The sequence below is a fragment of the Syngnathus floridae genome, chromosome 11 (genome assembly GCF_059516105.1).
Source record: "Syngnathus floridae isolate MCC-2025c chromosome 11, RoL_Sflo_1.0, whole genome shotgun sequence".
Taxonomy (NCBI): domain Eukaryota; kingdom Metazoa; phylum Chordata; class Actinopteri; order Syngnathiformes; family Syngnathidae; genus Syngnathus; species Syngnathus floridae.
In genome coordinates, this window is record NC_142423.1 from 7,617,151 (window position 1) to 7,640,945 (window position 23,795).

At 44.3% G+C, this 23,795-nt stretch overlaps 4 protein-coding genes across 6 annotated transcripts; 2 read left to right on the top strand and 2 right to left on the bottom strand.

The window, feature by feature from the left end:
- Window positions 1-21: 21 nt before the first annotated feature.
- sdhb (succinate dehydrogenase complex, subunit B, iron sulfur (Ip)) lies at window positions 22-2,923 on the top strand. The gene is made up of 8 exons (XM_088388497.1): window positions 22-181; window positions 726-859; window positions 1,208-1,293; window positions 1,409-1,545; window positions 1,883-1,999; window positions 2,079-2,180; window positions 2,297-2,419; window positions 2,487-2,923. The coding sequence occupies exons 1-8, from the start codon at window positions 110-112 to the stop codon at window positions 2,565-2,567; spliced, it is 852 nt and encodes a 283-aa protein (XP_088244623.1). The 5' UTR covers window positions 22-109; the 3' UTR covers window positions 2,568-2,923.
- A 331-nt stretch (window positions 2,924-3,254) lies between these two features.
- On the top strand, window positions 3,255-7,332 carry mfap2 (microfibril associated protein 2). Its single transcript, XM_088388500.1, has 9 exons — window positions 3,255-3,477; window positions 4,770-4,827; window positions 5,379-5,426; window positions 5,521-5,547; window positions 5,704-5,793; window positions 5,872-5,913; window positions 5,993-6,080; window positions 6,398-6,471; window positions 6,539-7,332. Exons 2-9 carry the CDS (start codon window positions 4,797-4,799, stop codon window positions 6,643-6,645), a joined length of 507 nt encoding a protein of 168 aa, XP_088244626.1. The 5' UTR covers window positions 3,255-3,477; window positions 4,770-4,796; the 3' UTR covers window positions 6,646-7,332.
- Window positions 6,120-20,146, bottom strand: crocc (ciliary rootlet coiled-coil, rootletin). 2 transcript variants are annotated; one of them, XM_088388483.1, is made up of 37 exons: window positions 18,586-18,799; window positions 18,230-18,353; window positions 18,015-18,160; window positions 17,377-17,568; window positions 17,213-17,296; window positions 16,789-16,880; window positions 16,548-16,713; window positions 16,364-16,470; window positions 16,071-16,298; window positions 15,890-15,980; window positions 15,493-15,579; window positions 15,201-15,404; window positions 14,814-15,013; window positions 14,552-14,734; window positions 14,246-14,390; window positions 14,037-14,183; window positions 13,741-13,971; window positions 13,462-13,655; window positions 13,267-13,394; window positions 13,004-13,173; window positions 12,743-12,922; window positions 12,525-12,659; window positions 12,307-12,450; window positions 11,988-12,226; window positions 11,771-11,930; window positions 11,406-11,573; window positions 10,885-11,308; window positions 10,648-10,811; window positions 10,437-10,557; window positions 10,198-10,361; window positions 9,766-9,981; window positions 9,376-9,600; window positions 9,152-9,301; window positions 8,854-9,054; window positions 8,645-8,776; window positions 8,052-8,225; window positions 6,120-7,972 (listed from the first exon to the last, which is right to left on the bottom strand). In XM_088388483.1, the coding sequence occupies exons 1-37, from the start codon at window positions 18,652-18,654 to the stop codon at window positions 7,886-7,888; spliced, it is 6,072 nt and encodes a 2,023-aa protein (XP_088244609.1). In that variant the 5' UTR covers window positions 18,655-18,799; the 3' UTR covers window positions 6,120-7,885. The 2 variants fall into 2 exon arrangements, with proteins under 2 accessions (XP_088244609.1, XP_088244610.1); XM_088388484.1 differs by lacking the exon at window positions 18,586-18,799 and adding an exon at window positions 19,967-20,146 and having other exon boundaries at window positions 6,123-7,972.
- Window positions 20,147-20,388: 242 nt separating this feature from the next.
- Window positions 20,389-23,719, bottom strand: necap2 (NECAP endocytosis associated 2). Of its 2 annotated transcripts, none has more exons than XM_088388499.1 (8): window positions 23,531-23,719; window positions 22,796-22,896; window positions 22,615-22,719; window positions 22,426-22,507; window positions 22,201-22,309; window positions 21,990-22,095; window positions 21,531-21,603; window positions 20,389-21,235 (listed from the first exon to the last, which is right to left on the bottom strand). In XM_088388499.1, the coding sequence occupies exons 1-8, from the start codon at window positions 23,623-23,625 to the stop codon at window positions 21,187-21,189; spliced, it is 720 nt and encodes a 239-aa protein (XP_088244625.1). In that variant the 5' UTR covers window positions 23,626-23,719; the 3' UTR covers window positions 20,389-21,186. The 2 variants fall into 2 exon arrangements, with proteins under 2 accessions (XP_088244625.1, XP_088244624.1); XM_088388498.1 differs by having other exon boundaries at window positions 21,951-22,095; window positions 23,531-23,718.
- Window positions 23,720-23,795: the final 76 nt, after the last annotated feature.

The following is a 23,795-nucleotide window of genomic DNA, read 5'->3' on the forward strand; positions in this document are numbered from 1 at the left end:
AATCTGGGCGATGCCGTCATACAACGCAAGCGCTCCCATCTTCCTCGTGACATTGCCGCGGTGCAATCTGGGACATCGAGGAAGTTAAGGTCAAAATAGAAACACCAAAATGTCTGTAGGTAGTCTCACGTCCTTGAGCCGCTGTGGTGTGCTGACGTTCCGCTCCTCAGCTGGTTTAGTGGTATGTTCATAATTGTCAACAAATGTCTTATTTTCCATCCCTCCAAGTTAGAGACTATTGCCTTGAATTTGTGTAATTCCTTTCAACCGTGGAATACTGAATACGCAGGCTACCTGCTACTAGCTATTAGCTAACTACCCTAAACTTCTTTTTAGCTTGACATCATTCTCTTTATTTATAGAAGAAAAAGTAAGGGGGAACACAGAATTTTAAATGCATAATAATTTTTTGATCTCCAAATAATTGGACAATATTAAATAGATAATTTACTGTTTTCTTTGCCTGTCGTACTTTTTAGCCTATGTGCTGTCTAGACTCCAAATTAGCACATTGTCATTTGTGTGTGTGTGTGTGTGTGTGTGGGGGGGGGGTTCTAAACCCAAGTTTCAACAGATAACTTTTTGGTTTTTAGTGGCGTGTGGAGGGATATTGTTTTAATGTAAAGTATTAGTCTTGATTCACTCCGAGTTGGTCTTTAGTGTATCCCACCGTTTACATTTTATAGTTGTTTATTTGTATTAACTATTGCCTAATGTCACGGCAGTCGGTGCGTTACGCACAGACAGCCGCTGCTCCAGCAGCACAGCCGCGGATTAAGAAGTTCCAGGTGTACAGATGGGACCCAGACACTCCAGGAGACAAACCTCGCATGCAGACCTTCGACATCGACTTAAACACGTACGTAGGTGACCCAGATCCGAGTCTGCGACAGCTGCAGAGCATTAAGTATTGTCCTACATACAGTGGAACATCCAAATTTGGTCTCACCCAGAAATCACCCCGCTGAACAGGTTGTAATCGGCCTAAGAGGTTCAATTATTTGATTTGTCACAGAGTTGTTATTTTGAAGTTGAAGCATGAACGGTCAAGGTGAAGAAGTGTTCATGTGAATTTAGCTCTGAATACTGTGACCTTTTCATCAGCTTTTTAAATCCACTTGGCAACTCACTGACAGTTCTGTGCCATAATGTTTTCGAACATGCAAGACGTTTTGACATTAAAAAGCTTTCTTTATCCTTCCTGCAGATGTGGCCCAATGGTACTTGACGCGCTAATCAAGATCAAAAATGAAATGGACCCCACATTGACGTTCCGTCGTTCCTGCAGAGAAGGTGTGTCTTTTGAAGATTTAAGTTTGCCATCACACAATAAACATTGTGTCTCTGTTATTCCTCATTGTTTTGGGGGGGGAAGAACAACAAAGAAAACCTTGTTAATGCAATGCAGGCATCTGTGGTTCGTGTGCAATGAACATCAATGGTGGAAACACGCTGGCCTGCCTCAACAAGATTGACAGTAACATCAGCAAACCAACCAAGATTTACCCCCTTCCACATATGTATGTGGTCAAAGACCTGGTGCCTGTAAGTTAAAATCCTTCAAGCAATGAATATTTAGTGGAGAGACGCATGCAGGCCGACAACTATAGCAATACTGAAAAGTATATATTCTTAAAATAATGGAGTCAGTTGTGAAACACATCTCTGTCTCTGTTATACCGCCCCCAGTGGCCAAGGTGTGCATGCTCGAAGCAGTCACGCAATGTCCACTGAATTATGGTAAAAATGATCACATCTCCAAAGCCTGATGTGTTAGGAAAAAGGCAAACAATTCAATTGGTATCAAAACTACATTTAGGTCTATAGATTTCAAATATTAAATAGAAGGCAATATTTCAAGTAACCGTGTTTTGTTCCACAGGATATGAGCAATTTCTACGCTCAATACAAGTCAATTGAGCCCTACCTGAAGAAGAAGGATGAGTCCCAGGAGGGGAAGCAGCAGTACACGCAGTCTGTGGAGGACAGACAGAAACTGGCAAGTCCTTCCTCATTTTTGCTTTCACATAGCACAAGTCCAATGACGCTGGATCTCACGTCCTTTTTGTCTCACACAGGACGGTCTGTATGAGTGCATCCTTTGCGCCTGCTGCAGCACCAGCTGCCCCAGCTACTGGTGGAACGGGGACAAATACCTTGGACCTGCCGTGCTCATGCAGGTATGTCCTATGGTCCCGCCGCCAAAATCTGTCCCGTCAATCTCAGCTTGATTATCGCGGAAGAACATTTCGCCTCATGCATGTGAATGTGGTGTCCGTTACCTGTCGTTCTCCAGGCATATCGTTGGATGATCGACTCGCGGGATGACTTCACGGAGGAGCGTCTCTCCAAACTCCAGGATCCCTTCTCTCTGTACCGTTGCCACACCATTATGAACTGCACCAAGACATGCCCCAAGGTAACACGGCTAACCTTCAGGCTAAAGACAGCATGACACTTAACTGCCTCCTGTGTTGTCCTCACAGGGTCTAAACCCCGGGAAAGCCATAGCGGAGATCAAGAAGATGATGGCCACCTATAAAGAGAAGAAAGCAGCTGCTGTTTGAACACCCAGGTGTCCTCTGTACCATATATCATTAAATTATATCATTAATTCCAAAACGTGCTTCTTGATGTCTGTTGACCTTGTACGCTCATCTCTCAAACACGCACAAAGGTTGCTTGATGAAATGAATGTGCGCATGAGTGCGTGTCTTTATGAATTGCACATGTATCAAATGAGGAGGCATTTCTTTGGTGTACCATAGCAGCTGTTTTTGACATTTGTCTAAGTGTGTCTGTGGGGCATAACTGCTTTTGTTTTTTGACTTTGCAGCTGCTAGGGACATAGTGTGTGAATGTTTTTTTTCCAGATCATACAACACTCCCTTTCCTGAAAATAAATCTTATGAAATAGCATGCAGCTGCTGTTTTCTTGTTGTCTTTTGTTCGGCGGGGGGCGAGTGGAAGTGAGTTTCGAAAGAAATTGCCGCCAAAGAGGGAAAATTAACATGTAATTGTCAGTCCCATTTATGTAGAACAGCAGTAAAAATGCGAATTCCAAACTATTGTCATGAGAAATGATAACATTGTTCAGAGTGAGCGTCAGATAATCAGCTGCTCATTTTGGCAGACAGTTTTTAACTAAAATTTTCAACCAGTGACTCTGAATATGCAAATCTAACAGAGGATTCAGTTGGGATGACTATAAAAAAAAAATAAAAAATCTTTTTTTTTTTTTTAATTTCCCCCAATTCATATCTGTTTCCAAATTTACTGATTATGGTCTGTCAATGAGCTGCTTAGGTGCAGCTTTTGGTGCATCCAGATGCGGGGCCTGCTCGCATGCATGCACGGGAGGCTGGACGGGGAGGAGACTCGACATGCGGGGTGGTGCAATGTGGCGCTGCAAAGTCCTCCAGCACTCACGGGGCGCATAAAGGTGGAGGACAGTCGCAGCACATTGATCCAGTTTTGGTAAGTGGGCACTTTTTTTTTTGCCTCCTCTGTTTAATCTCATCTGCATGCATTTGGAGTTTGTCATGTGCTTGACTCAACTGAAGTTGGAAAACGAAATCAACTGATTGTGTTTTTTAAATAAATGTAACTTCTTCACACTGCTTTGCATGGAGGTGCTGGGGTCATGTGGCCGTGTGTTTTCATTGGGGAGTGAGTGGGGGGTGCAGGGAGGAGGGGCTACAGTTAAGCCCCTGCCAGTTTGCCAAGGGGGGAAAACTACCAGACAAGGGGGTCAATGAGGGCAAATAGATGGGGTGGGAGGGAAAGAGATTTTTAGTCAGGTTTTAATTCATTTAGCTGGAAATTACAAAGAAAAGCTTCAATTTCAGTGTATTCAGGGTTCGGTTTCTGTCCTGAGAATTTAGTTCATAAGTGTATGTGGGGGGTGTGTATTGTGGAGGTCTATGGTGAGGAAGGGGATGGAGAAGGGGGGACGGGCGGGGGGTTAATAGCTCCCAGATGTGTGCTGTGAAAGCATATGGCCTTTGATGCCACTGTGATGCACCATTGGAATTTGCCCGTCTGTGTGTGTTTACCTAGTGTGTCCAAAACATTAGATTTTACTTAACCTGTGCATCCCACAATATTGTCAACAACAAAACTACCAAAACTTTCCAAAACTTGCAACAAGCATCCAATGAGGAAGAAAAAAAAAATCCCAGATGCTTAATGTAGCATAGATGACGTACAGTATAGTGGAGAAACTGTAGGAGGAGCGTCAACATTTTTCCACATTGTAGAAAAACAACATCATTAGTGTTAGAAGGAGGAGACAGCCTTAGATTGATTTCAATGATGTCATTCACGTATGTTCGTGCCTTTGGTGTTTTTAGGTTCTCTACTCAAACAGGAGACCATTTGGTTGCATGAAGAAAATGGGGGGGGGCAAATACAGGGAGGGGGCGACAGAAGGGAAATGAGGGATGTGGACGCAGACGGCGAGAAGGAGGGAGGGGGTGATGAGAGAGTGGGTGACGGGGTCCACTGTTTCTTTTCCTGGAATGCAGCCCCAGACTGTCTGCTGCAGAGAGGGGGGAAAGTGGGAAAACAGAGCGATTGTTCTTAGCAAGGAGAGACTTTCGACATTCTTGCTGTCATAACCCCCCCTTAATTTTTTTTTTTTTAGCTGGGGCCAGTAGAGGGGGGTGAAAGGGGGGGGGGGCTGTGTGTAGTTGGGGGTCACAAAGGACACGAAGGCAAAAATCAAAACTGCTGCTGCTCACGTTTATCCATTTTGGTTTTCTCCACAGTGAGTCTGACTTCCTCCCAGAGTGACCATGAGAGCCCTCCTCTTGTTCTGCATGCCAGGTAACGACACCTTGTTCCTAATAAAGTGACAGGAAGGACATTTGGTACACTCACAAAATTAAATGAGATTCAAAACAAGCACTGTAAAACATTACTTTGATATTTTGACTTTCTCATGGAGCTGAACAACTAATTATTATTACAAACAGCTCTTAGTATATTGAAGCGCAGTTCTATTTTTAGAATAGGCCCGTGAGCTACTCATGCAATTGAGTACCGGAACCATATTTGTAGATTGTCATAATTTTTATTATTATTATTTTAGCTCACAGCTAACAAACAAAAATTCAATATCTCAAGAAATTTAAATATTTCATCATGATCAATCATGATGTTCTGTAATGTAAAAAATTAGGTAGGAATTGGCCTTAGTGACAAAAGTGATATTAGAGGAAATTAATTCCTGTCATACCTCTTTTTAAATTGAACTACTGAAATAAATCATGTTTTCTATGATCATTCTGAGTCAAACACACTCACATAATCAATGAACTCAAATTTAAATAATCATAAAATATTGTTGATCACTCCTGTCTGTGAATCATCAACAGTTGTGCTGCTTGCCCAAGTTCAGTACCAGGAACCAATTCCTTTTTTTGGTGAGTTTACGAAATACTGTTATCAAAATTGATTCCACTTTGGCAACACAAATGCTTTCAAAAGTGTTGATCTATGTGTTGTTTTCTTTTCTAGAGGACTACGGTCCTGATTATTTCCCAGGTAAAGCATAATTTGAATCATCCATGCATTATGTGATTATATTTAACTTTTGACTTAAAGTGCTCCATAATATTATGTATGAGTTTCAAATTGTCATTAGATTGTGCAAGTACAGTTCAAATGGTAACTAAAAAGAATTTGTTTCCTTCTGTTCAGAGAATTCATATTCTGAGAATCACGATTCTGCTGCCGGAAATTTCCAGCAGCAGGTTCGAGTGGATCCGGTGATCCGTCCAGAAAAACCAGGTACTATGTCTGCTAAAGCTTTAAATTTCCATCTGGAGAATGACTCTGAGATTTATTTTCTTTTCATATGGATATCAGAGAATGATTTGGAGACGGAGCCCACAGAGCCCGGACCTCTTGGTAAAAAGAAAAAATTAAAGTTATCGACTATGCATGGAGGAATTTTTCTTAGTAAACGTTGTGTATGTCGGACTTCCAGATTGCAGAGAGGAGCAGTATCCCTGCACCAGACTTTATTCCGTGCACAAACCATGCAAGCAATGCCTGAACAGTCTCTGCTTTTACAGGTAGGTCGCACGTGGAAACGCTTAACCACAATGAGCTATTCAGCCGAGCATCCCCAAACCATGTCATTATTTATTTTCGATTTATTAGCCAGAAAGTCCATCTGAACTCAGTCAGCCAACATGGCCTCAAGGATTTCAGTTTGGATGGAAATTAAATAGTCACAGATGCAAACGCCACACAGACCAATTTAGTTGAAAACCTTCCATCCAGTTTCTTAAGACGACTTCTTGATTTAATCAGCTTTCAAAATAAGACAATCCTTTTTCATCAACAAAATTTCATCCGGATTTTTGATCTCTTTTCTTTGTTTTTCCAGTCTGAGGCGCGTGTACGTCATCAACAGGGAGGTGTGTGTGAGGACCGTGTGTGCACATGAAGAGCTGCTCAGAGGTCAGTTCATTACATTTGGTTTTTAATTTTGTATTCTGACTGGGAATTAACTCACCCGTGTGTGTAGCTGATCTATGCCGGGACCAGTTTTCGCGCTGCGGTGTGGCGGCGGTGAGCGGCCACTGCGCGTCCGTGGGGGCGAGCTGTGGGAAGAGCTGCGGTGGTGGTTGCTGATGGAGACCCCCTTGGAGACACTAAATCCACTTTTCTCCTTCCTCACCTTAAGCAGTGTTTCCCAACCTTTCTTAACCCAAGGCACATATTAGCTTACTTGTCACCTGCAAGTAGAACGTGGCTCACGGAAAATGATGTCACAAATTTAGTTTGGCTGTCATGATAGGTCGCTGGTATAATAGATCAACAAATTTCTATGAAGTCAGTAATACTTTTTGGATTGATAAAATATTTCTTCCGTAAGAGCTTGTATTTGGGAATCACTGCTATAATGTCTCATACCATTTTTCACGGGCCATCTTTTACCCCGCCCCTTCCCTCACATGTACAACTGTTTGTATGGGATCAATATACTCCAAAGAATGTTTGATGATTGTACAAATCACTGGTGCTATAAACTCATCACACTGGTGCTGTATTAGAGATGCGACTAGCTACGGAGATCTCTTTTTTTTTGGCATACTGTACCGACCGTATTAATCGCTTGCTTTCTAAGTTGTTTTCTTATACTGTACTTTAAAGGAAAAAAAAAAAGTCATTCACTCAAAGCAGTCACTGACATCAGCCAAGAAGATGACCTCAGCTTTTTGAGCAGCAAGCGTGCAACAAAATGCTTTGAGAAAACTTCTCCCAAAGCGCTATACTGCTGCTTTGAAAATCACGATTAAAAGATATTTTTTGTTTTGATTTTTGGCTTGTGACTGAGTGTTTATTCAATGTTACATACATACTGTACATGTGCCAGTGTTAATCATCACAGAGTTCCCCAAACTTAATGTTGGGACCAAAAGAGGTCCCATTTTTTTGTTAGCAAGATTTCCTTTTCATAATTTGACAACATAGGATGTATTTTTGTAAATTTATGTCATCTGGCTTTAATCTGTAAGTTTGGGAAAGCCCTGCAGAATTTACACAGTGAGCCAATACCATTGAATTAATTATAATAAAAATAAAATACTACTTTATAATCACCCAACCACATTACTTTATATCGTTAGTACTAAAATAATTGTATTGCAGCTCTTCCTTCTATTCATGGGAATGTGAACGATAAATAGCTTATACTTCATTCAAATGGCAGGTAGGATATAATTCACTTAGCGGCCGCTTCATTAGGTACACCAAATGTGCAGATGTACCTAATATTGTGGCATGTGAGTGCACATTTTTGCCTTGGGTCACCGGTGAAGACGTTTTTTTTCCCTGATGGTGACTGGACCGGGCCGCTGCTACTGCGCTCTCAGTTGGTCGTTGAAAGAAATGAGGACGGAAGTGAAGGCTGTCGCCGTTTCATCTCCTGTAGTAGCTGCTCCTTCAAGGTCGACACCTCCAGGATAGACAAGAAGAATTGTCACTACATCATCCATTTAAGAATTTATTTTTTCATCTTGACAAAATGACTCTACCTGCTCCTCGAGACCTTTAACCCGGTGTCGATGCGTGCGTTCCCGGGATCCCAGAGTCCTCTCCAGGTCCCTGAAACTGGCCCTGAGCCTTTCGGCCTCCTGCTGGGTCTCATCACGCTGCCTGACCAAACTCTCACACACGCTCTGGGAATGCTCCATGTCAGCCATCTGTGTCTACTCATGACAACACACCCACACACGTTGAGAAAGAGAAGGCAGACAAAGGCTGGCGTCAAAGGCAGAACATTAAGCGAGTCTATAAAACAAAAAAAGGGGCCGGATGACATCATCCTTAATGAAGGCCCGGGAGATTCATTGTGAAGGGCTGAATTGTGTTACAGTCTAGCCATTGTGAACCACCTTCGGCATATAAGACGACATTGCCATCTTTTTTTTTTTTTTTTAATCAACACGTATTGAATAAAACAGGAGGTCCGTCGTTTCCATTTCACACTTGATGTCATTTGGTGCGTACTATTAGCACAAATGTGTGACACTGAAGTTTATTAACATGGACAAATGGTTGATGACATCTGAGACACCCATAAAGTGTGTATTTTGAACTCCATTCCGACCTGAACATGAAAATGTACCTGCAGGATGAGGATCTGCTGTTGGGCTTCCTGCAGCTCCTGTTCCGCCGTGTTCAGGGAGCGATCCAAGCGGTTTCTCTCGGCCGAAAGCCGCATGGTGCCCTCTTCGCTTTTCAGCTTCTGACGTTCCACCTGAGGCGGGATGCATTTCATTTCTAAGACTTTTCATACAGACATAGCTACAAAAGCCTCATCTCGGGAGACGATACCTTATCAAGCGTATTCCTCAGGGCATTTCTATCCTTCTCCAATCTCACAGCCTGCCTCTCGGCATCCTTTTTTTCCGTTTCCAGCATGGCCACGGCCTTTTGCAGAGCGCGTAGACGCTCCTCCACCGTGGCTCGCTCCATCTGTGCCGCTTGGGCACCGCGCTGAGCCTCAGCGAGACTGGCCGATCGCTGACGTAAAGACTGCCGCGCAATGAACATTAACACAGACGACATTTGAGAAGTTATATGGATAAAACACGGAGGTCACGATGATGGAATGAGTGAACGTGATCTCCACCTCCTGGGTTTTGATGAACTCGGCCTCCACTTGCTCTCGTTGTAGTTGGTTGTGGTGCAGCTCACTTTGCAGGCTGTGCATGCGCTCGTTGAGGGAGGTCATGTTCCGCCTGGCTTCGCTTAAGGACGACCGGGATTCATCGATTCGCTCCTGATGGAAATTGAATGATCAGATGAGCACGTCCGCAACTTTTTTTTGTCCTCACTGCTTTCATTTGCAACCACCTGGAGGTGCTGTTTCTCCTGCTCTGTCATACTCAAAGCCTTCTGAAGGGAAGTCAGGCGGCTTTGAGCGCTGCCGTGAGCAGCCACCAATTCCTGAAGACTCTGGTTGAGGGAGGCATTCTTCTCCCGCAGCAGAGCTTCGTTTTCCTCGGTTTTGAGCAGAGCCTGACTCAGTCGCTCCACTTCCGTCTGAAGCGCGGACACTCGGCCTTCTCCATCTGCTATCTGTAATTGAGATAAGACATCCATAAAGCTTGAGAGATAATTATCATTATTTTTTAATATTTTGGCTACCTTATTTGTATACATAAGTGGGCTAAAATATTGGCAACAAACAACATAAAAAAATAACAATGTTAGTTATAGAACCAATCAAGGATTTAACTGCACCTGCTTGAGCAAAGCGTCATGGCGATCATGGGAGGCCTGGCTTTCGGCCTCCCTGTCTCCGAGGCTCAGTCTGAGTCTCTGCAGCTCGCCCTCCAGACTCCGCCTTCCCACTTCCACCCTGGTGGCCCGCGCTTCGGACGCCTCCAGCGCCTCCCGCAGGCGCCTCCGCTCAGCCTCCAGACGCACCTCGTTAGCTCGCTGCTTATCCAGTTGTTCCTGGAAGGACAGAAATGACCAAACAATCCATTTAATTTCCAGTTAAGCTCATAAAATATACAAAAAAATCTATTTTTGTTGTTTTCTGGCATCACAAGAAGACATAAGGAGAGCATAGCATGAAGCGACACATGGTGAAAGCCATCTGCTGTTATTGTGTAATCTTCATCACATATTGTTGTTGAGTGTCGTGTGGTGTTCATCCGGTGTGTGTACCTGTGTGTGCTTCTTCTCCGCCTCACAGGCCTGCAGCACACGCTCCAGCTCCTTCACCCGGTCGGCGAGCGTCCTCCTCTCTCTATCGCCTCTCCTCACCGCCTCCTCCTGCTGATGGAGCTGAAGCTGGGCGTGCGTCAGACGCTCGTCCACGCCTCGCTTGCCTATGCACACACCGAGGCAGCATTTATTTGTGAGCTTATGAAATGAAAAGGCAGTAGTGATAAGTAGACGCACACCTTCTTGGGAGTCTTGCAAGTTTTTTTGTAGATGAGCAAGACGACTCTGAGCCAAATCTCGATCGGCCCTCAACTCATCCGCCTCTCGCTGAATGGCGCCCAACTGACTCAGAGCGTCATCCTTTAAAACAAGATGTGTATTTCAATAATGTGACCACTGGCGTATTCCATCCATCCATCGGAACGAGTCGATTTTTTTTTCCCCCTTTACCCGTTCTTTGTGTGCTTCACGGAGTTCCAAGAGGAATTCCTTCAGACCACTTCGTAGACTGTCAGGGTCCAACTCTGACTGGGAGAGTGGAAGAGGTGTGGCACCCCTTTCAGGAGAACCAGCCCCGGAGCCCAGAGTATTGTCAGGGGTGCTTGTCTTAAATTCTGTAAAAATTCAATACGACATTTAAATTGCTGAAAATGATGCAGGGTCATCTGATCTAATGCACATTGATACCTTTAGGAGGCGATAGAGAGGAGCGCAGCGGTGAGATGCTGTGATGGCGTGACATGGGGCTGGGTGATGCAGAGCTGCTTCCGGGGCTCCTCCCTCTGACCCCTCTTCCTCCGGCGCCGATGCCCAGCGTTCTGGTCAGCGTCGACTGGAGGCCGTTCAGACGAAATTCCAGGTCCCTCCTGGAGGCCTCGGCCCGCATTAGCTCCGCCTCCGTGGCGGCCAGTCGGCCCTGGGCTTCACTCAGCTGCAGGCTGTACGTGCCGGCAGAGTCTTGGGCCGATTGTGCGCGAAACGTCAGGTTCTTGGCTTCGTCCTGCAGCTTCTTCTCGCAGCCTCGGGCCTCCTGGAGCTGAGCGGTTAATTCTCTTTCGGAAAGCCGCCAGCCGGACTCGGACTCGGCCAGCCGCTTCTGAAACAGGGTGAGCTGAAAGGGACACGTGAAAATGTTTTTCTACTGGTGTCTAGATGACGCTAAGGATGTTGACTCTATAGTCTAAACTAAATAATTTCCATATCCTCACCTCTCTCCTCAGGGAGTCTTGAACAGCTTCGGCTTCAGTCAACTTGTGCTTGAGTGTAAAAACGTCTTTCGCTCGGTCTTCCTCACGCTGCTCCTCCAAGGACAAGCGGGTCTGAAGCTCAGCCACTTCCCTGTCTTTCTGATCTTTCTCTCCATCCAGGATTTTCAGCTGGAAAGACATCTTATTATGAAAATGCTTTTCTTTGTCTTTAACTTCCTGTCAACAATCCATTTGGATATTTTGGGGGGGGGAATTCACATCATGAAAATACAGCCTTCAAAGTTAGACAAAATTCAATTTAACTGTCAACATGTAACTTGATGCTATTATGTAAATAATCAAATAATTAAAAAAAGCCGTCTCACTTGTCTGCGCAGCTCCTGCAGCTCCCGTCGCGCCTCCAGTCGTGACCTCTCAACTTCCCTGAGACAGCTGCGAAGCTCCGTCACCTCCTTCTGAGAGGATGAGAAATTCTCCTGCAGCACCAGCAGTCTTTGTTCCTTCTCCTCGCACTGTCGCTTCACACTGACCAACAAAAATTCATACAAATATCCAAAAAGGAACCTTCTTTTCTGTGCTCACCTGATTCTTTCTGTCTCTGCCCCCCGTAGCGTTTCTCTTAGTTGGCAGTTGGACTGGCTGAGGGTTTCTTTCTCCTTGGAGACGTCGCTCAGGTTGCGACGCAGTTCCGTGCCTTCCCTTCTGTAGTTTTCCGCCTCGTCCAGCGCTTGGTTGAGACGCCGCTCGGCCTCCAGCGTCTCTCGTCTGAGCTCGTCCCGACTCTCCTCGCTGACGGCCAGAGAAGCTTTGCACTTGTCGAGCTGACGAGAGAAGGAAAGAAAATGAAGAGACGCAACGAGGCGAGAGTCGGACGCAGTGACTTGCCAAAGACTTTGTGTACCTCTTTGACAGCACCATCGGCACGCGACTGAAAGTCGTGGAGAGTCTCACGCAGACTTTGAAGATCCCTTTCATGGAGAGCCGACGCGTCCTCCAGCTGACACCGAAGCTCCTGCAACTCACTTGTTAGAGCGCTGACTCTGGCCTGTAATAAATAAAAAGATTTTTGTAAGTATTAAAAAAAAAAAAAAAAAAAAAATTCACAATTTTTTTTTTAACCTGTTCCTGCTCTTTGCAAAGAGCCGCTTCTCGGGTTTTGCGCTCGGCCTCGAGAGTTAAAGCTGACAACTCGGCTTGTAGACTGGACACTCTTTCACACAGCGCCGCTTTCTCAGCTTCCTTCAGTGACAGAGCCTGGAAAGATGAACATAAAACGGTGTCTTCCCTTTTTCAAAAATAATTACAGTCACCATTATGTGTCCGAGTTTGAAACTAACCTGCTGTTTCTCCGTTTCTGCCTGCAGCAGACTCTGATCTCGATCATGCAGGAGACTCCTCAGATCATTTTGCAGGTCTTCCTTCTCTCTCTGTGATTTCCGAAGTTCTTCCTCCACCTCTTGCCTCAGCTTCCTCAGAGCGCCGTCATGGGCCACCATCAGGCTGTTCCGAATGGCTTCCTGTGTATGTCACAAACGATGATGATGATATTCAGTAATACTGATTTGCTACATTATTTATCAACATGTAAATGAGCTCACCTTTTCGGTGACAAGTTTCTCCACCTCCTCCTGGTGTTCGCAGGTGGCCTTGCGCAAAGCTTGCTGAGCCTCCAGATGTGCTGCGTTCAGTGTCTGAGTCAGAACTTGTTTGTCGCGCTCAGCTTGGGCCAGGACGTTCTCTGCCTCCGAACGAGCACGCCGCAGCTCAGCTGGAAATTATGTCATAAATAAATAAAATAAAATAATAATGGGGAAAAAAAAGTGTAGGTGAAGTCTATCCCCACTAAGTGCAAAAAGCTCACCTGTTGCCGTGTCAGTGCGCATTCGAAGGTTCTGGTTGTCTGTTTCCAGCTGCTCCCTGCGGGACTCCATCTGAGCAAGCTGATGTTGCGCTTCAAACAAGCTGCTCTCCAGAGACTCCCGCTCCGACCTACCCGGGTTAAAACACACACCAAGGTCACAATAGACAAAATGATTCCCAGATTGTAAGCACGCACCTGTAAGAGGACAGTTCTTCGGACAGCGCGCTGTTTTCTCTCTCGGACGCCGTCAGCTGGACGAGAAGGGATGCTTTGTCTCGGGCTAGTTCCACTCGACTGCGCCCGGCTTCCTCCAAGGCCGCTTCATTCCTCTGGCCTTCTCCTCTGGCGAGGCTTAATTCAGAACCTAAGGAGGTCACCTCATTGCAGAGCTGACAGGAAGTAGGAGGCCAAACTGATGATGTTGACTGAAACTTGATCTTGATTATTTATCAATTTGAAGGACAGGATCTATACCTGTGTGACTTTCTCCTGGAGCTTAAGTCTCTCAGTCCTGAGGCTCTGAAGCTCCGCCTCCATCCCCACACGCGTCATCTCAGTATCCTGCAGGGACTGGCGCAGAGTGATGCGGGAGGAGTCCAGCTCCATCCGCTCCTGCTCCAACCGGACCAGCTCATCTCTGATGGTTAGCTTCTCCTGCTCGGCTTCACGTTTCTGAGTCTGCAGCAGGGCCTTCTCGCCCTCCAGCTAGTCACAGAGATCTTCATCAACATTCCATGAAGGGATATCCTAATAAATAAATGGTGGTCTACCTGAAGTATGTAGGTATTAAGATCGGTTTTATCTTGAGACAGTGCTTCATTCATGCTGGCCATTTTGGCCAAAGAGTCCCTGAGCGCTGCATCCTCAGACTGAAGCTTATTGATCAACAGAGAGAATTCTGCATTGCTGCTCTCAGCCTGCAAGAGACCAAACAAGAATTAGAAACAGGATCACCAAAATGGCCCAATCACGTGCATACCCGAGCGAGTGATTCAGAAAGTTGGGCTCGTTCCCTCTCCAGCAACTGCTTGGTAACTTCTGCCTGCTGGTGAGTCTCCCTCACTGCAGAAAGCTCACCACGCTGGGCAGACGCTCGGCTTTCGCTCTGTTCCCAATGCTTCTGACTGACAGACACATAACAAAAAAGGAATTTTTACAACTTACAAGAAGCTCAATGAGCCAAAGAGGATCGAATCAAACGCTCCTGAATGACTTCTAGTATGTGTGGCGGCTGGGTGAGACTGGATTAGCGCAAAACTATCTCAGTTTCAATTGGCCTACTTACATCCTCTGAACCTCAGCTTTGGCTCGATCCCTCTCCAGGAAGGCAGCCTCCTTTTCCTCCCTCTGGTGGTCTTTCTCCCGCTGCGTGGATGTCAGAAGCAGCTGCAGCTTCTCACAGTCCATCTGCAGAGTCTGATTGTTGCTCTGAGCTGCCTTCATGCTCTTCTCCAAGCTCATTTTCTCACTGGAGCAGTGATGATACATTTGATTTAGGATTCTGACTTAACACAGACTAGGAATAAATTGATAAGAAATGTGTGAACCTGGCCAGCGTGTCTCTCTCCTGCCTGAGGCGATCCTTTTCTCGCTGCGTGGTGTCTTTGTCTCGCTGAGCAGCGTCTCGCTCTCTTTGAAGCATCTGATGTCGTTGATCAGCTTCTCGTCGAGCTGAATCGGACTCAGCGAGCTGCTTTCGTAATTGCTGTATGGAGGACTGGGCAGACAGTAAACGCCCTCGGGCATCCTGATGATAAAAAGGTCGTAAGGCAAAAATGAGTAATGTCTTTTTCTTTTACAAAATGTTTATTCAGAGAGAAATTCATTTACCAATATGCGAGTGCAAATACGCAATTTGATACAGCTCTTCTTTTGAATCCCATAAATGTCTACAAGTGTACCTAATGTTGCGACCATGTATGTCACCATGTCACCTGCAGCTGGAGCGTCTTGTGCGTGACCGCCGAGCGTAGCGCCGACAGGGTTGCCTCCGAGGGAGCAGAGAGCGTTGTCAGCCTTGATGGAGAAGATGACCTGCGAAAAGAAGCAGCAGGGGAGGAGCTGTGGATAAAGGCCAGCAGCGGGGCCACAGAGTTGTCCTGATCTGCTTCTGATGACTCTGCGTCTGTCAACACCGTCTAGAGAAAGTAAAAAACAAAAATCAATAATATGATGAAGATTCATTCTAATGGTGTGATGACATGGCCATATGTGTAGCAGATTCACTTGAGCGATGTCACGCAGTGTGTCCAATAGCGTCTCAGTGTGAGCTCTCATCAGCTGCATGTCACTCCCGTCATTGCTGCTCTGCTCCTGGAGGCAAAATCATCGAGAAGGTACAATCACAATCTAAAGATTTCATAAATATTTTGTGATATTAAAAATTATATATATATTTTTTCTTCAGTATGGATCTTGTTAAAAAATGTAATTTATTTAGAAAGCAAATTAATATATATATATATATATATATATATATATATATATATATATATATATATATATATATATATATTTTTTTTTTTTTTTATGCATTTTTACATAGAGAAATCCAACCCCAAATAGATTCCTGGAACTGGTAAATCTTTTTAATTAAATGTCTGCAGCAATACTGTCCACTCACTTCAAGCCTCCTGGACAGAAGGACGAGCTCTCTCTCCTTCTCCTCAATTTTGCCCTTAAGTCTTTCCCCCTCGCGCACGGAGTCCGACAATCTATTAATTGGGATACGAAATAACAAAATTGGTCATTTAAATCCACAACAGGTTCCTCACTTTTGATAGCACTGGAAAGCAGCCTTTGACCTGAGGTTGACCTCGCTTCTCTCTGCATCCGTCCTGGCTTGAAGGTTCATCATCTCAGACACTCGTTCCCTCAGTTGCAGCTCCACCTGGACCCTGAGAGCCTTCTCGCGTTCCAGGGCCAGCGCGGTTCCTCCCTCTCTGGCGTTCAATGTGGCAGACAGACCCGTGCAGGACACCTGAGCGGAGTGCGACGCCTGAGCTAGCTCGTTGCGCATGTCGGACAAATCTCTGTGAGGTGGAGAGACGGACAGAGGTGGAGATGGTGCAAAGGCTCGTATTTACATCAGGCATACCTTTCAGTGGCACTCTTCAGGTCACAGATGTGCCTTCGAAATCCGACCACTTGGCGCCACAGTGTCAGCAGGCGGCTGTGCTCGCTGCTAAAGTAACTATGGAAAGACTGAGAGGAGAATTAAAGAAGTTAGAAAGAAAAACGTCACTTATTGCAAACATGCTTGGTAAGCATCCTTGCGGCACCTCTTCCTCTCTCCTCCAGTCGGATTCCTTTTGTTCCAGTTCCTCTCGGGCTTTCGTCCAATCAGCAGTGAGCCTGCGGATGTCCTGGCTGAGAGCCTCATTGGCCAAACTGGCCTGCTCCAGCTGCTCCCTTAGCATGGCGTTCACCGCAGATAGACTGCTGCTCCTGACAATAGAATAAGCAAAATGTATTGAGACGGGGTTGAAAAGAAATAGAAGTGAGTCTTCGATAGACACCAACCGCTGTTGTTCTTCTTCCAGACGAATTAAGGCATCCTCCAGGTTGCTGCTTGATTCGTCTGGAGAGCGACCATTTGATGCTTCACTGGTATCCTAATTGGGAAAACATGATTTTATTTTAGCTGTGGTTTACATTACTGAATTGCGTGTGAATTGTTGAAAAATGCAGATGCTTTGAATTTAGGTGGTTGCATTTTATTAGTTCACCACTAGGTTGCAAATAATTTGACACACTGTCCCTTTAATGTAATGTAAAGGAAAGCATGTGCACCTATAGAACATTTGCGTGATTGGTAATAAAAGCAAGATCTGTCTGAATATTTTTTTGCAATTATTATAAATATTTTATTTTTCAACATGAAGCCCATGGCAATAACAACACAAAATATTGTATATTATAGAATAGAAGTGGTAAAGCTGCTTACACTTAGCCTAGGTTTTTCAAACTCTGCCGACTTCTGCTGCAGCATCTGCTCCAGATCTCCACACCTCTTTTTATATTGAAGCACCTAAAGTCACAGCACATCTGTCAGCAAAGGCCCTCAGAACTACATCACATACAAAGATGCAGCTAGATATTAATACAAACCTTAGCCTGTAACTTCTGCACGAGCTGCGCTTGCCTCTGCTGGCCTTCCTGATACGCAGTGAGTTTTCTCTTGTAGGCCACCTGCTCTTCATCCAGCCGCCTGCGCAGGTCCACGTTCTGCTGAGCCAGGCTGCGAGACTCCGGGGAATCGCGGTCACCGTCACTTGAATCGAAACGTAGCGTCTGCTCCAGCTGTATGTCATGAGGAAGAAATAAGAAATACACTCATTTGCACTTTATTATTTTAAAGTCACAGTTCCAATCAAAATTATCATGATCTTTAATCTCATTTGAATGTATAGTGTGTTCAAACACTGAGGCTTGTGCATGCAGCATTTGTCGGAATGTTCCCTCCGGTGATGTTTAGCTCAAAATTAGCTTCTGTGCCCCTCCCAACAAGAGACCACCATCAAAATGACTTGAAGCCCCTGTTTATAGTCGCCCCTGGCAACAAACACCATAGCAACAGTGCACTTCAGTTCATTCCAGGCACCATTACCTGGGAGACCACTAAATCTCAGACAAAGAAAGAGCAAAAAAAAAAAAAAAAAAAAACACTGAACAATGTGCTGCAGAGAATGTTATTTTCACATACGGCACTTTCGGAGTCACGCATAGATATCCGCCGGGTTTCTTACCCTTTCGCTGATGGCACTGTACTTGATGGCCAGCTCGTCGCGGTCGGCTCTGCTGTGTGCCAGCAGGTCCTCCAGCTTGGCCAGCTCTCCCTGAAGGACCTGGTTCTCCTCCTGAAGGGACATGACTGAGGACATGGCCCCTGTAGCTAGAACGAGCAGAACAAGTACATTAAAACCAAACAAAAAACGTTTTCATTTTAATGGAGAGCACTCACAGTTCTCGTTGAGGTTCTTTGTGACAATCTCACGAACTCTTGCCGGTAGACATGTAGGGGGGGCATCCGGCGAGGGGCCGCGGACAGTCAGCTTCTCCTCGGACAAAACGCTCTCCTCCAGCCTCTGATGAGGAACATTTTGCATATGAAATTGTGAGCTGGAGATCTGACACACAGCCAACATTGTGCAATGTAGCTCAGGGCAACGCAAAGGCAACACAGAAAAGTGATGATGACAGTGGAATGTCGATTTAGGCTGCGATGAAACGACAAATGCAATCAGGTACACATGTCTGAAGCCATGTTTGCCGCGTGCGTGTGTGTGTGTGCGTATGTGAGGTTCAAGTGGCGCTCACCTGTATCACCGACTCCAATTTGTTGGCGTCGCTGTCCGTGTTTTCTGCTGCACTCGTCGCAGCAGACATGTTTAAACCTCCCCAAAACAATTAACTCCGATGGATTTAAGAAAGAAATATCGATTTGAATCACGTGTTGAAGCCGAGCCAAGAGTGTCAGCAGCAGACGTGTGTGTCCTGCTTGCCTCCTCCACTCAGATTGAGGGCAGCAGGATTAGCAGGTTTAAAGACACAGCCCTCTACCTCCACCCCCCCACACTTCCCCTCTCCTGCCGTGCATGGACGAGCCCACAGACCCACTACAAAGGGTTCAACTAGAATGGAAATAACTTTGGGTCACACTTACCAGACGATCTTTTAGTAGAAAAATATTATATTTCAAATACAGAATGTATTTTTTTTTATTTTGGTATGTAAGGTATGTAAGCTATTTTCCTAGTACAAATATTTCTCTGTTCTGATATGTTGACTTTTTCGGTGAGATGATCATTTAGTATTCTTTTATTGTTCATTTGCATAAAGGGGAAGTACAAATATTTCTTTACAATAATATATTAGTACATATATATTTGCCAGTATTGCTACTGTGACACTTTAATTTCCTTCAAGGAATGAATGAAGTATCTATCCATCAATGGTAGAATACTTGTCTCAACAACTTTCTAACAGTTCTCTGTAAAAGGAATTTAAATGTAAGTTAAGAGCGAGGATCTCTGCACCACATTGTTCGGATTGTCATAGTGACCAACAAAAGATCATTGTGTCAATACAAGACACCCCCCTACCCAGACCCCCGCTTGGCCTTAACACTTGCATGCATTTGACTTTTCCTGATTGTGAGCATGCCTCTTTATTCAAATTGACTTCACTATCACAACTACGTGCACCCTAAATTCTAAGGTTGAAAAGACCACCCTCAATCTGAGCCAACAATCCAAAGGTTCCCAACTAAGTGTAAGAAGAAGCATACTCCCACACTGCATTTGCAGAGGAAATAGCAAAGGTTCCAAAACGCAAACCCTGTGGGACACGGTCAAGTGTAAGCATCTGTGGACCCCATTGTAAAACACTGAGAAGCAACAAAAAAAAAATGCATTGGGCGTGCACTTCCCATGTGAAACTTGGCACGAAAGGGAACATCATTATGTGTTTGCATCAAATCGGTAACAACCAAAATGTAGTTAACGCGTTCATTAAGTGAAAAGATGCAGCGTGAGCTGAGCTGTAATTATGAAACCATGTGGCGATCACCTAACTTCAGTTTAACTTATTTTGTGTGGATGCTAGCGATGGACTGAAACAAAAGCATCGTGGAAGCGCGCGCTAGCCTTGCTCGATAATGCGCATGTGCAGGCAGGTCGCAGACATCATCGTTGCTCACCTATTGATGCAATTTAAACGTCGTCCTTCACAATTTCTTGGGAGTGGACCGCAGCAAATCACATCCAGCCAACGAACGTAACATCCGCGGTAGAATTGCAGCCACTCACTGCCGCAATCGTCTGCTTCCGAATTGACCTCTTTTTCCGGGGAGGGACTTCCACAGAACACGCATGGACGAGTTATAAGATTCTGCATGCACAGTAAAAGGAAAGCTAGTGGTGAACAAACAGTATTGTTGTAACTAACGGGGGTGGTTGTGTGAACTTATCAACTATTCGCTTTATTAAGAATGCACATTGAGCTGTCACATTATCAACTTATTGGCAACTTTCTACACAATGAAAATTGTCACTTGTTATCCGCGGGGAAAAGCCCCCGTGCAGCTAATAAGCATTTTCAGTGAAAAAATAAATACATCTGTAAAACTAAAGTATTTTATTATAGAGAGAAAAACAGAACATGAAATATACTTTTTATTTACAAAGAGGTTTACATTTTATACACTCTTTTTCCCAAAGAGGCACTTCATCAATACTCGGTGCAGCTTTGAATAAGATTGAGGACATTTCTTTTTTGGTAAAAGGCACATTAAAAGAACAAACAAAGACAAACTTGGGGTAAACAAAGACAAACCTGAAAACAAGAAATGGTTATTATGTTTAAAAACTCTACATTGACATTGATGCCATGCAAAACTATTAATCAAAATTGCATATTGACCACTAATGAGCTCAGGATTGCAGCTTCAACTAAGACTATCCTTTAAAAAAAAAAAAATCTAAAGGTAAACTGTTTTACTCGGTTGGTCTGCAAAAAAAAAAAAAAAAAAAGTGTGACAGACTGTGTGACGGCTGCGGCAAAAATACATCTAATTTGATTCTGCACAGATTGTCAAGGAATTCACTGAGAGAGTCCTAATAAAACGAAAAATGAGGTGGTTTGATTTAAGGGGAAAATGGAGGAAAGAACTCCAACCAGCATAGATTTTGTGGTCACATGACTTACAAAAAACACAGAGAAGGATGCTCCATGAAAAAGCATGATTGTAAATACATAATATACATTGACCATATTTCCTCTAGGGCAGGTTGGTATGTGTGGGTGGGTGCTGTGAGTTAATCAAACCACTTTGCCCCATTTCCCACTTCATCTTTTTTTTTTCCCAATCATTCCTTCCATGGAATGTATGCAACTGGAGTGTGTGCACATCTGTCCCACTCAGCTGAACTGCACCCAGCCTGATTTTGCAGCATCTTCTTTATTGGAGCTGTCGAAAGGGATGCACAGGGGTGACAGTGAAGAAACATGAACAAAATGGGATTGAATGTGATATTACATTTAAAGCATAATTACACAAGTAATTTCTAACCTGTCACAACAACAATAAAATACCAATGTGCGTGCAAATACATTGTGGTTATGTGCACAAGTTGAATTGAGACAAATGACTCTTCATATTTGTCACATTTGTTGTGGTTTATTTTTCTTGGTTTCCAAAAAGATTTAAAAAAACAACAACAACGACTTGGACAATTATGCTAGTAGCCTGCAATAAAACTTACTTGGAGCCAGCAGATGTGAAATCCCCCCACAAGTCAGCGCTGGGTTGGGTTTCAGAGATAGGGGACCCAAAGTCTAGAAGATTCAAGAGTTTTTATTCGACTTTGACTTTATTTGACTTTTTTGACTTTCTTTATTTGACTTCTGATCTTAAACGCCCAGGAGGGCAAGGAAAAACTCAAAACTCCAGCTAGGGGAAATGAGAAACCTTGAGAAGAGACCACAGATGGGAGGACTAAAATAACTAAAATAAGGACAGCTCAAATATAAGTGTTCAAAATGAAGTAAGCGTCTGCTTAGACATGCATGGTCACATCTACTTTTAGTCACTATTGCATGTACTGTATGAATGAATGATGATTTTTTTTTTCGGTGACCCGACTCCTGCATAGATTTTAACATGGGAACAGAAATGTAATCACCAGTGTTTTGTTGTTGAGGTATGACGGTGTGCTGGCTACCAGGAGGTGGGAGGACGCCTCCAGCTTTGGCTCCAGGTGGCGGTGGAAGCAGACCCCCAGCCGCGGGGCGCGGCTTAGCACCAGATGGCTCCTTCTTCTTTATGTTCTGTCGCAAGACAAATACCATATTACCATGGTCCCTATTCTGCAACCCATGGTTAAAATGATTGTCTATCCAATTAACTGTAACGCTGGAGGAACATATTCTCACCCCGATGCTGATCTTGATGGTCTGACCCTCCTTGAAGCTGAGGTCAAGCTTTGGTGCGTCCCTCTGGGTTGCTTCCATTTTGGCTAGCTCGCCTTCTTGCTTGACCCACCTTTAGAAATAAGAGTATGTGTCTGTATAACTAAAGAGCATCATTTGAAAGCATATGCCCAATTATATCATTGATTGTTTTCAATATAGGGATATTTGATTTTGGATACAACTTACTTAAAATGGTCTTGCAATGCAACGTTGAAGTCGAAGGAGTCTCCCCGATCAGCAAAGCCCAGACCGATAAAAGCATGACGACCTACAATGAAAACACCCATTGATTTGAAAGCTTCTGTATCGCACATTTAATGCAAATAATATAATATGTGACTTGTTTCATTATGGCAAACAATTTAAGCGTCTTACCGTTTCCATCCTCTATCCGGATAACAAAGTACCTGCTGGAGTCTGTGACAGATTCGACTACACTGCCCGGATACTGATCAACGGGAGCTTGGGCAAAAAGCTCTCCTAAAAACACAAACAGGATACAATTGTACCTCAAACTTGTTTGACAACTAAGAATGTCAAACTAGTTTTTTTTAACCTGTGTTTTTGTCTTCTAACTTGATGTAAGCCAGCTTTCCTTTTGCTGTGATTTTCATTCTCCCACTCCACGCCGGTTCATCCAGCTTCCAATCGGCAGCACTAGAAGAAAAATGGAAGGGGTAATTTTAACACAAGTGGTTGAAGTTTCGTTCAGCAAGAGGAAGTGAAATCAAAGATTCAGAACAGAACCGTTAATCCTCAACTTTGGTGGCAGCTGGATAGAACTAATCCTATAAAGGTAAAGGCACCTGTTGATTGTTGTTGTTTGGTGTTCTTGTGACCTCACAATTTCAATCCGCACAAAACTTAACTAAAATAGGGAAGTTGGGTCTCCGTTTTCCATATGTCGGGAAAACAGATGAGCGTATGAACAAAAATGTCAGTTTTGATATAACGAATATAATAACCTGTGTGCACTAAACCACTAGACGGAAAATCAATAGCTTACCGCGTCTAGAGAAAACGATCATGAAAGTTTGCACCAAAATAATGACGACCAGTGAAAAAAGTTGTGCTGTAAAATACATCTTAATACAACCAAGATGTAGGTTTGGGAATCGACCTTCAAATTAGGTTAATTGGCTTTTAGTTTGATTTGAAAGGCGAAGACGTGACTTAAAGAAAATATAAACGTGTCGTTGCAAAGTGGGTGTCCGATAATGGAAACATTAGCAATATTCACCTAGCGACTTGACAGTTCCGGGATATCCTGTTAATCGAATATTTATCTTACCGGTATCCACGGTTGGACGCCCGTGGCGGAATCCGGTAGACGTGGACCTCGGGCTTCACACAAAGCATCGATTCGTAACTGTTGTCTTCTGCCATTTCGTCCAGTGTCACTTGGTAAAAGTCCAACTTCCGACTTTCACTGCACAGTGCACAACTGTACACTTCAGCCGCTCTTGCTTGAAAAGTACGAGACTGAGAAAGAAGCGTGGCACGCTTCCTACAGCGCCCCCACTGTACAGGAGGATTAATGATGTGGTTTGTAAACA

Coding starts and splice junctions, on each gene's coding strand:
- mfap2 (XM_088388500.1), top strand. CDS start 4,797: ATGAGAGCCCTCCTCTTGTTCTGCATGCCAG. Junction 4,828..5,378: donor CCTCTTGTTCTGCATGCCAG/GTAACGACACCT, acceptor AATCATCAACAG/TTGTGCTGCTTGCCCAAGTT. Junction 6,472..6,538: donor ACATGAAGAGCTGCTCAGAG/GTCAGTTCATTA, acceptor CCGTGTGTGTAG/CTGATCTATGCCGGGACCAG.
- necap2 (XM_088388498.1), bottom strand. CDS start 23,625: ATGGCAGAAGACAACAGTTACGAATCGATGCTTTGTGTGAAGCCCGAG. Junction 22,897..23,530: donor GCGTCCAACCGTGGATACCG/GTAAGATAAATA, acceptor TTTTTCTTCTAG/TGCTGCCGATTGGAAGCTGG. Junction 22,508..22,614: donor CCGGATAGAGGATGGAAACG/GTAAGACGCTTA, acceptor TTTTCATTGTAG/GTCGTCATGCTTTTATCGGT.
- sdhb (XM_088388497.1), top strand. CDS start 110: ATGTCTGTAGGTAGTCTCACGTCCTTGAGCCGCTGTGGTGTGCTGACG. Junction 860..1,207: donor TTCGACATCGACTTAAACAC/GTACGTAGGTGA, acceptor TCCTTCCTGCAG/ATGTGGCCCAATGGTACTTG. Junction 2,181..2,296: donor GACCTGCCGTGCTCATGCAG/GTATGTCCTATG, acceptor GTCGTTCTCCAG/GCATATCGTTGGATGATCGA.
- crocc (XM_088388483.1), bottom strand. CDS start 18,654: ATGTCTGCTGCGACGAGTGCAGCAGAAAACACGGACAGCGACGCCAAC. Junction 15,981..16,070: donor AGAAGCGAGGTCAACCTCAG/GTCAAAGGCTGC, acceptor CCCAATTAATAG/ATTGTCGGACTCCGTGCGCG. Junction 13,656..13,740: donor TCCAGGAGAAAGTCACACAG/GTATAGATCCTG, acceptor ACTTCCTGTCAG/CTCTGCAATGAGGTGACCTC.